This window comes from Miniopterus natalensis, chromosome 20 (assembly GCF_054644295.1).
Source record: "Miniopterus natalensis isolate mMinNat1 chromosome 20, mMinNat1.hap1, whole genome shotgun sequence".
In the NCBI taxonomy this organism is placed as follows: domain Eukaryota; kingdom Metazoa; phylum Chordata; class Mammalia; order Chiroptera; family Miniopteridae; genus Miniopterus; species Miniopterus natalensis.
Genome location: NC_142100.1, coordinates 22,486,893 through 22,500,114, shown reverse-complemented (window position 1 = coordinate 22,500,114; position 13,222 = coordinate 22,486,893). Strand labels below are relative to the sequence as shown.

The 13,222-nt window shown below is 38.3% G+C and overlaps 1 protein-coding gene across 4 annotated transcripts in view; it reads right to left on the bottom strand.

Annotated features, from left to right (window-relative positions):
- MED13L (mediator complex subunit 13L) overlaps window positions 1-13,222 on the bottom strand; it is a 209,171-nt gene that overhangs the window by 51,192 nt on the left and 144,757 nt on the right. For all 4 annotated transcript variants that reach the window (XM_087828714.1, XM_087828716.1, XM_087828715.1 and 1 more), the window contains exon 5: window positions 1,059-1,204. In XM_087828714.1, coding sequence (XP_087684840.1) covers window positions 1,059-1,204 — 146 coding nt within the window. The remainder of the gene's footprint in view (window positions 1-1,058; window positions 1,205-13,222) is intronic.

Sequence of the window (13,222 nt, the reverse complement as noted above, 5' to 3'; positions counted from 1 at the left end):
ATAATTAGGACACAGTTAAATGGGGATTCAATGTTCTTTTTTTACCTTTAAAAAAAAGGCTTAATTATCTTTAGGGCAAGGAACAGATGCTTTCATCAAATTAAATCAGAATCACATGTAGAAAACCAAAAGGCAATCATAAATAATATGGAGGATAAGCACTTATGACAGGTTGTTACATCAATAAAAATACTTCAGTCATGACTGTTAAAATATCAGTGTCTTTAAAATTATATTGTGTGCTATACTAAGACTAATCAGACATCTCTATTAATGATAAATCAGACTGAACCAAAAAATATTTTTCCATATGGTTCAATCTAATATTAAAACATTGTAAAAGTTATTCACAGAAAATTCTCAATTCCAAAGACAAAACCAAAGATATATAGAATGCACAATTAGAGAAAAAGGACATGGAATTATTTTGGTGATATTCAGTGATAAGCTGAGAATTAATAAAAATATGAATGTATGTTAAATTACAACCAAATGCCTACAATCACTGCAGTGTATAATTAAAACAAAATAATAAAGTTATTAATATCACTGAAGAAACTATATACTACACAACTCCAGAAATTTGATTTTGGTTAAAATTTCAAATACTAAGTCTAATAGTAATTATTTACAAGTTATTACATTCTTGAGACAATAATATTACATTCTTGGAACAAACAAAACACTAAAAACCTTTAATTTATAAGATTTGTCAATTACTCTTTGGATTATGTTTTTCAAATACTTATTGATCTTGCTGTTCTGAAGGAAATTCTCTACATTGTATCTCTCAATACAATTTCACATAAGGCCACACTGCATGTGTGATAAACTTTCAGAAAAACAAAACAAAACAAAAAATACAAACAAAAAAACTAGCAAGCTATTATTATTTAATTGTGAAATGTTCTTTCCTTTCTTCTTCAGAAACTGAGCCTTATGCTTACCTTTAAAATGTCCATTTAAGATAACACCCCATTCTGTAAAACCTTCCTGGGCAAGGTGACCAGCCACTGAGTGGGGAGGGCGGAGAGCAGGGGCATCACCGATTTACTCACCTTGAAATGGTGCAGGTGAAGACTGAGCCATGTGAATATGCTCCTCATTGATCAAATAAATTGGCTGGTGTTGGGCAATCTCCACACTTGTGCATACATTACTTTCCCCATGAAGAAAGAATGTGAAAGCACAGGACAAATGCTCACTGAAAAAGAAACAATGAGAAACTCAACTCTACATTTTGATAAAAAATGGATGCTAGACACAGGAACTACAGATGGGATATAACTTTATTTTATCAACCATCCGGCAAAGCTTGCCTCTGATGATATTAACAGCATAAATTTCCAGTTGATTGTGGACAAGTAATACAAAAATAACTTGCTGGCAAACTAAATTAAAGCTGTCAGATAAGTCTGAAAAATTAGTTACGTAGCAGTGTGAAATTTTGAAAGCTACTGTGCAGAATGCTTCCTGTTTCATTTGCATAAAGTCTCCTGTGCTGACTTATAAACTCCAAGGAACAGAAAAAGAATGACATTTTTCTACCTTTTCATGTACTAGTATCTGAATTGGCTTTTAACTGATTCTAGGGACAATGACAAAATAGTTTTGCTTTGGTTTGGTATGATATAACAGTAACATCAAACTTACAAGCTTAAACTGCTGACTTTAAAATAGCAATTAAAGACACCACTGTACATAAATCTCCAATATACAGCTGCTAAGGTAACGCAAATATCTAAATTAACTGGTAATCTATTGTATTTATTTTTGCAATTTACTTCTGATCACAAAATTTTGTTAAAGCATTCAACACATCCCGATTTTCCACACAATTAGCTAAAAATTGACAAAAATTACGTCTTGGATTAAATAATTTCAAAATTACTTCAGTGGCACATTATTTCAAAATTGCTGACCTTGGCCCTAAGCCAGCCACAACATCTCCGCTTCTCAAGACAACGCGTAAGATGTGTGCCTGATGAACCAAATCACTGCAGGCCAGGCAACCACCTTTTAAAAAATCATGTCCAAGATTTGCTTCTTTTCACAAGTTCTTTAAAATATTATAAAGTGTATTCTGAGTACCATCCAAAACACTAAATTTTGTTAAAGTATAAAATTATAAGGCTTTAAGAAAAAATTAAAATTTCCACTCAATCACACAGCAAAAGCATATATATTCTTCCTTGACATGTTAAGATAACCTGAAAAAATTCTGTTTTACTAGAATGTGAAGTTTTATCAGAAACACACAGTCTTGGCAAATGGGTATTTAGCACAACACAGTAAACTTAAGACAGTAACTAAAATTCTGTAAGAATTTTTAAAAATTTAAACATCTCCTAGGTACCACACTTTTTAAGTTTCAAGTTCACAATGAGAAAATAATGCATACAGGTATAAAACAGTACCAATAATAATAATGCACTGTCCTTTAGGAAAATGACACTAGAAACCTATCATCTTCAACAAACAATATTACAAGCCTGGCATATAATAGGATCAAAATATAAGTTTCCTAATTGTGGGCTGGTTAAATTTCCATCTGTAAATTTCAGGGAAGGGGTTTGAGTTGACTTGTCCCTGTTTATGCCTACGATCCCATGTAGTCAACAGCATATTTATAAAACAACTAGTTGGAGGGACAGGTATTAAGGGTATCACAGAATACGTTCCCTTTTCCACTGATTCTAACTGTGCATGAGAACAAAGGCAACCAATATTTATCCATCAACTAGCAAGTACAAAAAATGGTGCAAGGAGCCTGAATTGACCCTGAATAAAACATGGCCCTTGCCCTCAAGGAGCACATAAGCTAACGAAAGACTGATATGAACACACATAATAAAATAAATCAAGGCAAATACGGAAATAGAAAGAAAAAACAAGATGCTATAGGAAGGCTAAGGTATACTGATTTGTTCAATCTGGAAGATCCAAATGCTTCAAGAAGACAAGAACCAGTAAAAACAGGGCTTCAGTAGTATATAGAAGAGAAAAGGTAAGAGCATGAGACAAGGAGCAGAGGAGCGGAGAGCAGAATGCAGTTCGGAAATTCTAAAGGGAGGAACGGCTTGACATGACGGGAAAGGAGTCTAAAAAGGGAGTCAGAGGTTACCTCCTGAGACAACAAAGAGACCTGTATGTGAAAAATACCAGGGAGCCAATTTAAGGTATGGTTTTAAGTCTGCTGAATCTAAAGAATCATAATGAAACTTCAGAACAGTATTCATTTGAATTTGCTGTGTCCCAAAAAACACAGAGGAGAAGCACAATTGAAAAAGGTAGGAGTTGAATCAACGACCCCATGGGAGGTAAGGGGAGGGCTGTGGCTTTCCTATTATTTTTAAAATATCCTATATTCCATCTTATTGTCATAATTGGTTAAACATCTATATTCTCAGAGGTTCAGTAAGTAAAACTATATTCCAATAAGAAATGTGGCTTCATTCTATTTTCCAACGTGATCCCTCGCTCCATTAATTCATACGTTCAATGCTTTCATAACCCAACTTTCTTCCTTCACACAGGGCTTGTCACAATTCTCAATCATTTATTTTGATGGTTTTGTCCACCAAAATGTAAGCTCCCTGAGAGGAAGAACCATGTCTATCCCACTGCCCTCTGTATCCTCAGCACCCAGCAAAGCTCATGATGCACAAAACTCGATAGTCACTGAATGTGTACAGTTTTAGTCACAACCAAACATCAAATTACCCTTCTTCTGAAAGGCCTGTCACAAGGAGACCAAGAACAGCTGATGTGCATAGTGAATATCTTTAAAGTGGGAAGAAGCTTAATTGTTAATAAAAGGAAGTAGTATGCAATTTCCAGTGATAGAGCTTTTAAAACTGTTTACCTGGGAAATGGAAGGGATTGGTGTGGGTTACACCTGTGTAGTTAGGCAAGGATTTGCAGGAATGCAACACAGGAACTGGTATTCCAGACCATTGCATTCTCTTACAATATCCTAAATCTTAAAAAAGGGGGAGTGTTAAATTTCTTACACCGAGTTTTCAGAATGCAATGCACTTTCAAAATGCATAATGAATATTAATAAGCTCCTGTTCTTTTCATGGTTGTAAGAGTGTTTTGATAACAAATTCACAATGCAGATGCATTTAGATAATTTTATCTAAATGTTTTCTGTGTTATGAATTTATTATCTGAAAATTTTCCAAGTTGCCATGAATGAAATCTCTTGCAAGAAGTAATTTGCCTGACTCTATAGGTCCTCATTTGGGAATATTTTGCTAATGTTACTTTATCATTTCCTTTCCTTAAAAATATACTATTTACTTTGGCAGCATTCACAGATTATGTCTAGGTCTTTTGCTCACTAGTATAATGACCCCTCTTATTGGAGGGGCCTTCACTTTTTGTCTTTTTTAAAAAGGGTGGCAGTATAATATTCAAATAATAAGAGCTAATGAAATTATTTTCTAAAACTCTGAGATGTTTTCACTATTTCATATATCTTCCCTCTAAATTATAAGTTAAACCTGATTACAAGGGCAATGAAAGTGTTCAGGAAAGTTAATGGCACTTTTTTTTTTTAAATGAAGGACAGTACTTAGAAGTGTTAAATTAGCACCACCAGTCTATGAATCATCACCCTTCTAAGAAAAAAAAAGTTACCAATTACATTGTTACAATACAAAACTGCCTCAGTGATCAATTTTCTTCTTATATAAACATACACGTGTTATACACACATATACATATATAAGAGAAATTAAATCAGCAAGCTCTATGACTGCTCCCTTCTACTCTTCCATCCTCAAAATGTTCTCTGGCAGTAAACTTGGCTCTGAGGTGGTGCATTAACTCTTCCAATCAGAGGGGACACTGCTAGCCCTGGAGTGCCAACAGAGCAGTAGCACATCTTGCATTAATGCACAACAGTGCCCTAGTGGCCTAAAGGACTTAATGTTTCTGCTAGGGTACCTCACTTGCTAGAAGCAAGAGACAGCAAGGAGGCTCTGACTCAGTATGTCCTTCCTTGATCCAAAGGCTGGCAGAGTGTGAGAGGTCCCATCCTAATGGTACAAACTATGTCAGGTAATTATTAAGATGCCAAAATAGACATAAGAGCTGCTCTAGTCAGTGATGTGTGCTTGCAAATCAGAAGCCAACACACACAAAACTTGAGGAGCTTTATGAAAGTCATCTTACTAAAATCTCTTGAGGTTACTAAACTAGGCCAGATTATTTAGTCAGAGTCTCTGGACAGCCCTTTGAAAATTCAATGGGAGTGTGCCTAGCAGAGAACACAGGTTCTAGTAGCATTTATAAGGCAACTCATGACCACCAAAGTCCTTTTACTGCTCACTTTAAGACATGCTTGGATTCCTTTTTCTTTTTAAGTATAAAATAAAACCTTTCATTTTTTTTTTGTTTGGTTACTTTAAAAGATAGTAACAAAATGGGGGGGGGGTGTAGAAAAATGGGAGGGGGCTAGTGGAGAGCCACATAAAATTTTCTACCACTTTTCTCATTAACTACCTCTAAGGCATCATATATTACTATGAAGCACAAATAGTCCACTGGCACTGAAGTAGCTAGGACTTGATACATCCTTTTGCCTCTCTGCCTGAGAGCACAAACTAGCTTTCTCCACTGCCGCTTACTGCTGAAGTAAAATGCTACATCTCCCCAGGTCACAAAATGTACTTGTACAGTCCATCTTAAAATCACGAATGTTTACTTATATTTCACACAAATACCCAACCACTATGACAGATTTCCGAGGAGGAGCCTGAGTGGCAGACATGGTGGAGCTCTTGCCAGCTTGAAAGAAACATTGGGACAGACCTCTGACATCTGCCGAGATTCCCACACCAGCTCACGGCGGGAGAAGTGACCATCTGGGAATTCCAACGTGGGGCCATTCATCAGGTGAACCACAGCAAGTGGGTCAAACAAGCAATGGCAAAAAGGGGAAATCTGTTACATTCTGGCGCTAGGTATGCAATTTGCTTTCATAGTGGTGTTTCTCCACACTCCTCTACTGCACTTTCCATCACAAATGAATATCAAACCCTTACTATTTTTCCTGTCTCATTATATATATGTAAACTACCTTAAATACTTTGGAGTGAGATGAAGCAGGGAAAAGAGAGGAGGACCCATGCTGAGATGTACCTTCTCTCTCATACCCCAATTCTATTTAAGGTGCGATGGTGTTACAGTGTTATTTTATAGTGTGCATTTAATGGGAGATTTACAAACAGCACATCAGACAATTATTTTATGACCCTATTCACAGTAAAGGTTCTAGTTATATTTTTTAAAGACACTGCCTACAATAAACAAGCACGAAAAAGTCTACCTTTTTATGTCGCTCCATTTCAGATTTAGCAGCTGACACTCAGTGTGGCTTGGCAAGTCCTTAAAGGCTTTCCACCATTTGGCATTAGCCTACCCGAGAGCAGGGCCTTTTATATTCAGCACTGTTGCAAAATGTCTCACTCACCAGTACTCAAAGGAGGTCACAGTTTTCCCAGCAAAAGGGAAATAAAATTGGAGTTGACACTTATTTGGTGGAATGCTGTTATCAGCAAGTGTTTACCTTCCCTACTCTTCCCTCCGCAGGCCTACACCAGGAGCTAGGTTTCCTTTCTCTGTTTCTTTAAACAAAACACAGTGCAGCCTTTAAACAGCAGCACTGCTTGTGACCCCAACTCCCTATCCCTAATGTAAAGAAATAAGCCTGATGGCTGAACCCAACAGGAAAACAAACAGACATTTCTATACTTTTCTTAGGTTCTACTTAAAATTATGAACTCAAAGATAGCTACATACATGTTTTACAACATGTTATACAAATTCTAACCAGCATTAACTTTGATTCTTAACAGTTAAAAAGGCAATTTCTCCTAATGAGGTAAGATTCAACTGAGAGGATATAAAAGAAAATGGAGATATTGGAACTAACAGAGTTATTAGGTACTGAAATCTAAAGGATAATATTTATTCAATATAAGGGTGGCATTAGCATCTCATTAAAGGGACAAACAGAAAACACAAGGTCCTTCAGGTGGTAGAGCAACGGAAAAGTTGGGACCCGCTCTTCAAACTAGTCTAATGTGTGTAGTAGTTATGTAGACATTTATTTGATGACAATCACATACAATCAGCATCTGGTCACTACCAAAAAAATATGAAACCTTAAAATTATGGATGTTCAAATTTTTTTTGAGAGCACCAATTTGCAAAAAATTTACTGATTAAAAGATTCTGACAGAAAATCTCCTTTCATTATCAAGAATAAGTAGTTTAGGCAACTTTCAGTTCATTTGTTCATTCAACAAATGTGTAAGCACTGCCCTAAATGCCAAATGTACCACAAGCCGACAGAGTCCTGAGTCTCACCAAGTTTAAAATCTGCTGGGGCAGTCAGACAGTTTAGAAGCTTTCTAAAAGATGATTTCAGGGGGGAAAGCTATGAAGAAAACAAAACAAAATGATGTATTTGAGAGTGGCAGTGAAGGGAGGCAGGGCAGAGAGATGACACATTAGATGGGAGGCAGTGGGAGGGGGGAAGGAAGGGGAAAGAAGTCGGCCCCCTTCCCCCATGAGACCTAAGAGAAAGGGGTTTAGGCAGAGGGCACATACAAAGGCCAGATGTACAGAAACAAGCTTAATGTGCTTGGGGAACAGAATGGCCACTATGTTTGAAGCTTATAAATAGGAAGAAGACAGGTACAAAATGAGGTCAAAGAGGTGAGCAGGGCTTAGACCATGTGAGCATTTCAACAACGGGATGGGGCTTGAATTTTATTCTATGTACACTGATAAGCCCCACAGGGATTTAAGCAGAAGAATTAGCAGGGTCTCATTTGCATTCTGAAAAGTTCACTTTAGTTACTCTGGATAATTTGCTAGGAAGGAGCCAGCAGGAGAACAGATAGAGAGAGGGGTGTTTGAGCAGCCCAAGTGAGAGAAAAACAGGCTTAGAGTAGGCTGGTGGTAGCAGGGAGACAAAGGGGCATGGATTCGAGATGTATTTCCGAAACAGAGCTGGCAAGTCATGCAAGTACAGACACCATGGAGGAAGCTGGACACATTAGTAAGAAAAGAGGAGAGGGTGAGAGAGCACATGTGGAGCATATCTTTTAATGATATTTCTCCTAACAACACGGAAAGAGACAAAAGCAAGCTGTGGTTTTACTTAATTCCTGTGACAGGAGCCTGCTCCCCCTCCCCCTCCTTTCCTCTCTCCCCACTCCCCCCTTCTCTCTCTTCCACTTGGAGTTTAATAAATTTAACTAAAGCAAATGAATCCATTCATATTTTCTCCTTTCAAAACTATCTTTTTAAAAAGTAGAATTCACTAAGTTTAATAACAAAATACACTGAAAACAAATGAAGTTATAAAATACTATTTGAATCAAATTATCATCTGAATAAATACCAGTTTTTCTAATTAGTGATCACACCTATGAATCTGATTAATAACCCAAATGAAGCAATCACACATCTATTTTACATTAAATTCAGAGATTTCCACTTAAAATAACTTTCTTCTTTCATGGTGCTAATAAATGTAGGGGAGAACTGTGCTCGTTGCTTTTCTCTGGATCAGGCTGGTCATTTACTCAAGAACAAAAGACCTCATCAGATCTACTGCTTTCTCCTGAATGCTGTTGCCAAAGTCTCATTTACTAATTTTAAACATTTATCCAGACAGGAAACTACTCAAACTCCCAGCAACAGTAAAATGGGTAAATAAATCGAGATATAGTCACACAATGGAATATTGCTATACAGCAATCAGAATAAATGATCTACAGCTACACATGACAACTTGAATGACTACCATAAACAATGCTGAACGAGAAAAGACAAAGAGAATACATATGGAGTGATTACATTTATATAAAATGCAAAAACAAACTAAACTGTTAGAATTCAGAACATTGCTTGGGGGGGGGGGGGCAGTGACCTGAGAGGAGATGAGGGAGGTTTTTCAGGTGCTGGTAAACATCTACTTCTTGATCCGAGGACAGGTTACATAAATGAGCTCAACTGGGGACAACTCACTGAGCTACATATACTTGTGATATATGTATATTAAATGCAGATGGAGTTAGCCTAAAACTCAATCACAGCTTGTGTAAGTTTAGGACTTTCCAAAGAACTAGAGAGTTTTAACTGATAACAGGAGGCACCTAAATGTAACTGGAAAAAGACGCTGAGGCAATCATAAGATGCAACAATAGAACTAGATGTAGAATATGCGAAACATCAGTGTTGGGAAGTGGATGGTAATTAGCATCCCCATGAGAGGCTGCTTTTGATATCAGACAAGCCCATCTCTCCTAAAAACTACTGACCTAGTGAGGAGCCACTGTTACTGATGAGCATTTGCCCTGTACATCAGATAGGCTGGGGCAGAAAATGTTAAAAATCACTGGCTAAGAACAAGGGAGCTAACGACCTACCCTGCTCCAGCTCTAAGCCAGTCAGAGCATGCTTGGAGTATTAGTTTAATTCTGTATGCCACACTTACATGGATATTAAGCAAACTGGAGCACGTTCAAAAGAGACTACGGACAGAACTTCAAACCACCCTGTGTGATGACATGGAAGCGTAGATATTTGGGGAAGGGAATAAACAATCTCTGATGCACAAGCTACACTCGCTTATACCAAGCCATGAGACCTGCTTTGCTCAGCATGGCACTTTGCTCAGCAGTCCCTGTTGGAATAGTATATGCTGTTCTCATTGTGGCAAATGTCGACTGTATACACTGATCAAACTGTAGCAACACACTGGTCAATACTTCACAGTATACCTGAACCATGTGCACCAGGTGCACAGAGCTCAAGCACAAGGTCAAACACCACTGAAGGAGATAAATACTACAGGAAAATATATTTCAATTCAATATAACATAAAGACTTTCTAACTGGGTTGTTTAAAGAAAAAACAGACTTACACGAACGGTGATTTATTCCCTATCTGTGAAGGGGTGGCAGAGGAAACTCAAGTGCACTGAAAGGGGTGAGGGGCAGGATGACCTTTCCTGGTGCCTTCAATTCTGAGAGTCTAATGATTCTGTATCTCAATTCTCAGATAAGCTGTGCCTTTTTTTTAAATACCCCATACTAATTACACAGAAGCAGAGAGAATACTGAATGGCAAAGCGCATTAGATTATAAGGGAAAGACACACTGAGACAGGGTAGAGAAGTGTCTTGAAGGCACTGTTCTGAAAGTTGAAGTGTGCGTTGCTAGTAAAGCCTCAAATACATGAATTCTTAAATCAGTCCGATGAGCTGAAGCTTTTCTGCTCTCCTTTTATTACCAGGGTTGCTATCTGAAAGCAGAACTTACATGAACACCTATTTATAAAAGCAGCAAGTAACAGAGGTAAGTGAACATAAATTTATTCTCCCTGGGAAGGAGACATGAGGCTGATAGCCTTCAAGAGCAGCAACCCTGTCAGACTGAAGGATCAGTCTGTGAGCTGGAATGAGAAAAATCAATATTGTTTGAATAGAAAGTTATAAAGGAAGAAAATTGTCCCTGAGTATGGTGCCATTACACTATGTACCCTCAAGAGCTGAAGTCGCAATTAAGTTCTTTCGAGGATAAAGGGCTGTATTCACCCAGTTAGCTGATGTTCATCTCGAATGATGTACACACAGAATGTAAACGTCTACATTTCTTACTCACTAACTTCACGCCTGTGCCTGGGGTCATCGCGGGGAAGAGTTCCTAGAAACATTCTGCTCTGGAGGTATTTTCAGGTACCCTGGAAGAACTACCATCCAAGCTCAAAGGATGGCTCTGTTCCTCTATCCTATTTAATCATATACGGAATCGCCTCTACATCAATTAAGCATAAAATACAGTGCAGTACATAAAACCACAACAAGCAAAACAGAAAAAGGATTAAAGCCATGAAAATGCATTAATTTATTCTACACAATGCACTTGTAATTCTTCCACTTTCAGTCAAGATCACAGTACACTTTAATAGTCTGGTTCATGGACCAATTAATCCTTTTATATTTAAATCAATCACTGATTCCTCTCCGAATAGAATAATTTAGCTTCTACACTCGGCCTCCCATTTGATGTCTTTGGGGAGAGAGCACAGTTAACCCTATATGGCACATTAATCATGTTTGATAACAGCAAGAGAACTGCATTATCAGAGAATCTCATACTGAAAGTAGGACATGCTCTAAAACATGTTAGCATAATCAGTATATGTCATCATTTTCTTAATTAAAACAGGCAAGCTAACCTGGAGCCAAGAGTGTGTCCTTCCTCTGGCTTTTCATAGTATGTGAGCACGCACATACATATTTACTTTGATTATGTATAAAATATATATCCAGAAATAAAACCACTCTATACAACCCCTCTCCCCACTACTGTCCAATTCCTCTTTCCCATCTCAACAGAGAGCAGAATGACTTGATGATGCTGAAACAGCAGGAAAGGAGAAAGTAACAGAAAAGCGAGTGTTTTGTTCAAACGGGCATGAGTTTGGCATCTTGCCACAAAGCCGTGTCCTCCTTGAATGACTCTGAAGCCTAATTAATAGGGTCAATTCAATGCAATAGTCAAGTGTCACCTAAAGATTTTTATCACTGCATGTAAAGCAGGTGTCCATGTTTTAAGAATATTTTCTCTAAACAAATATGTCAGGAAAGCATTAAGAGTTCATGTGACTAAGAATGACGACACTGCACTAAATGCTACTTTTTCCTTTGACTGGCAGCAAGAGAAAGAGGCCCTCCTCTTCACCCCCGGGTCTAATGCACCACAAGAAGAAGTCAGCTTCGTATTCTAATGGCCACACCATGGATTACAAATGAAAGATTCAGCTTCAGGAATTTCAAAGCAACATCAGCACTTTTCAAATGTCCATAAGTAAGTGTTTTCAAAAAAATTTAACCGATTAACTCTGGATGTAGATGCAGCACTGAAAAAAGTGGAGTCTGTATCTTGGCATAACACAAATGCTCTGCTGACTCAGGAGCTCGCCCAGTTCAAACAATTCTGGAGGGAGGAAAGTACACAGTGAATGTTAGCTCCGTGTTCACTTCACACCAACAGAGAAAGCAAACAGTAAAGGGTTAAGATCAGATCTGTGGTACTGAGGGGGAAGAAGAGTTTTTAAAAGGCCATGCTATAGGCAGTAATCACAACTCCTAAGAGCACACAGCATCTAAAGACAGAAATTCAAAAGCCTGACTATATTAACTGTCACACTGAAGGAATGTTTCTCTGGACGTGTGAACTGTGACAACCTTTGAAAATCTGGATGACAACTATGACCTACAAATAATCATCAGGTGGAAAATATTGAGTGTCATTCCTCTCTAATCCCCAGAATAGTCACATCAAAGAGACATCTGGAAAGAACACAAGTCTTTTGTCTGTTTTTTATCTCAAAGTAGAGCAGAACACCACTAATCAAGATTAAACAAGTGAACCAAAGCTCGTCATCAAAAATCATCATGTCCCTAGAATATGAAGTCACACCAGCTAACAAGCTACCACAGCAGGATGTGTCTGTCTGGTGTCAATTTCATGGTGATTCGAATAAGTGTGTGTGGATTCAGTCACACTCCCCTGCCTAGTTTCCCCTTGCTAAGTGATAATCTGAAGTGCCACACATAGACACAGAGATGGTAAGAGACCCTACAGATCACTACAAAACACACAAATAAATGCCAGCAGTTAACATGGGGAGGGGAAGGCGAGGGGGGGGGCCGTATGTGTTTGGGTATAAAATGCACTCTCTATTTCAGTGACTGTATTTCTCAGATGGTGAATCCCAAGAGGAAAAATGCTACATGCTCTTTCTGGATTCAGTTTAGGATAGTGTTCAAAACCGGATCATAAAATGCCAGAAACAGTCCTTTTGAACACTGGTGTGTCTTTCCTTTTTTTCTCTCTCTCTTCTCTGCTTTTAATCTAGCTGTCCCAATTCTGGGCCAAGGTAGCACTGATTCCCCTGGCTGAGGCAACCTATGAAAGCCTCAGCGCAGGCCCAAAGTGCTCCTCTCAAGCTCAACTCCAGTCTGAGCTGCTCTGGACGATGACGATCCCCTCCCATCATCCTGCAGCAGGGCTGTACTCAGCTTCTGGATGGGATCTCAGGCACTTGTTTTTGTGTGTCCTGAGCTGGAATCGAACCTGCAACCTTCCAGTGCATGGGATGATGCTCCAACCAACTGAGCCACACTGG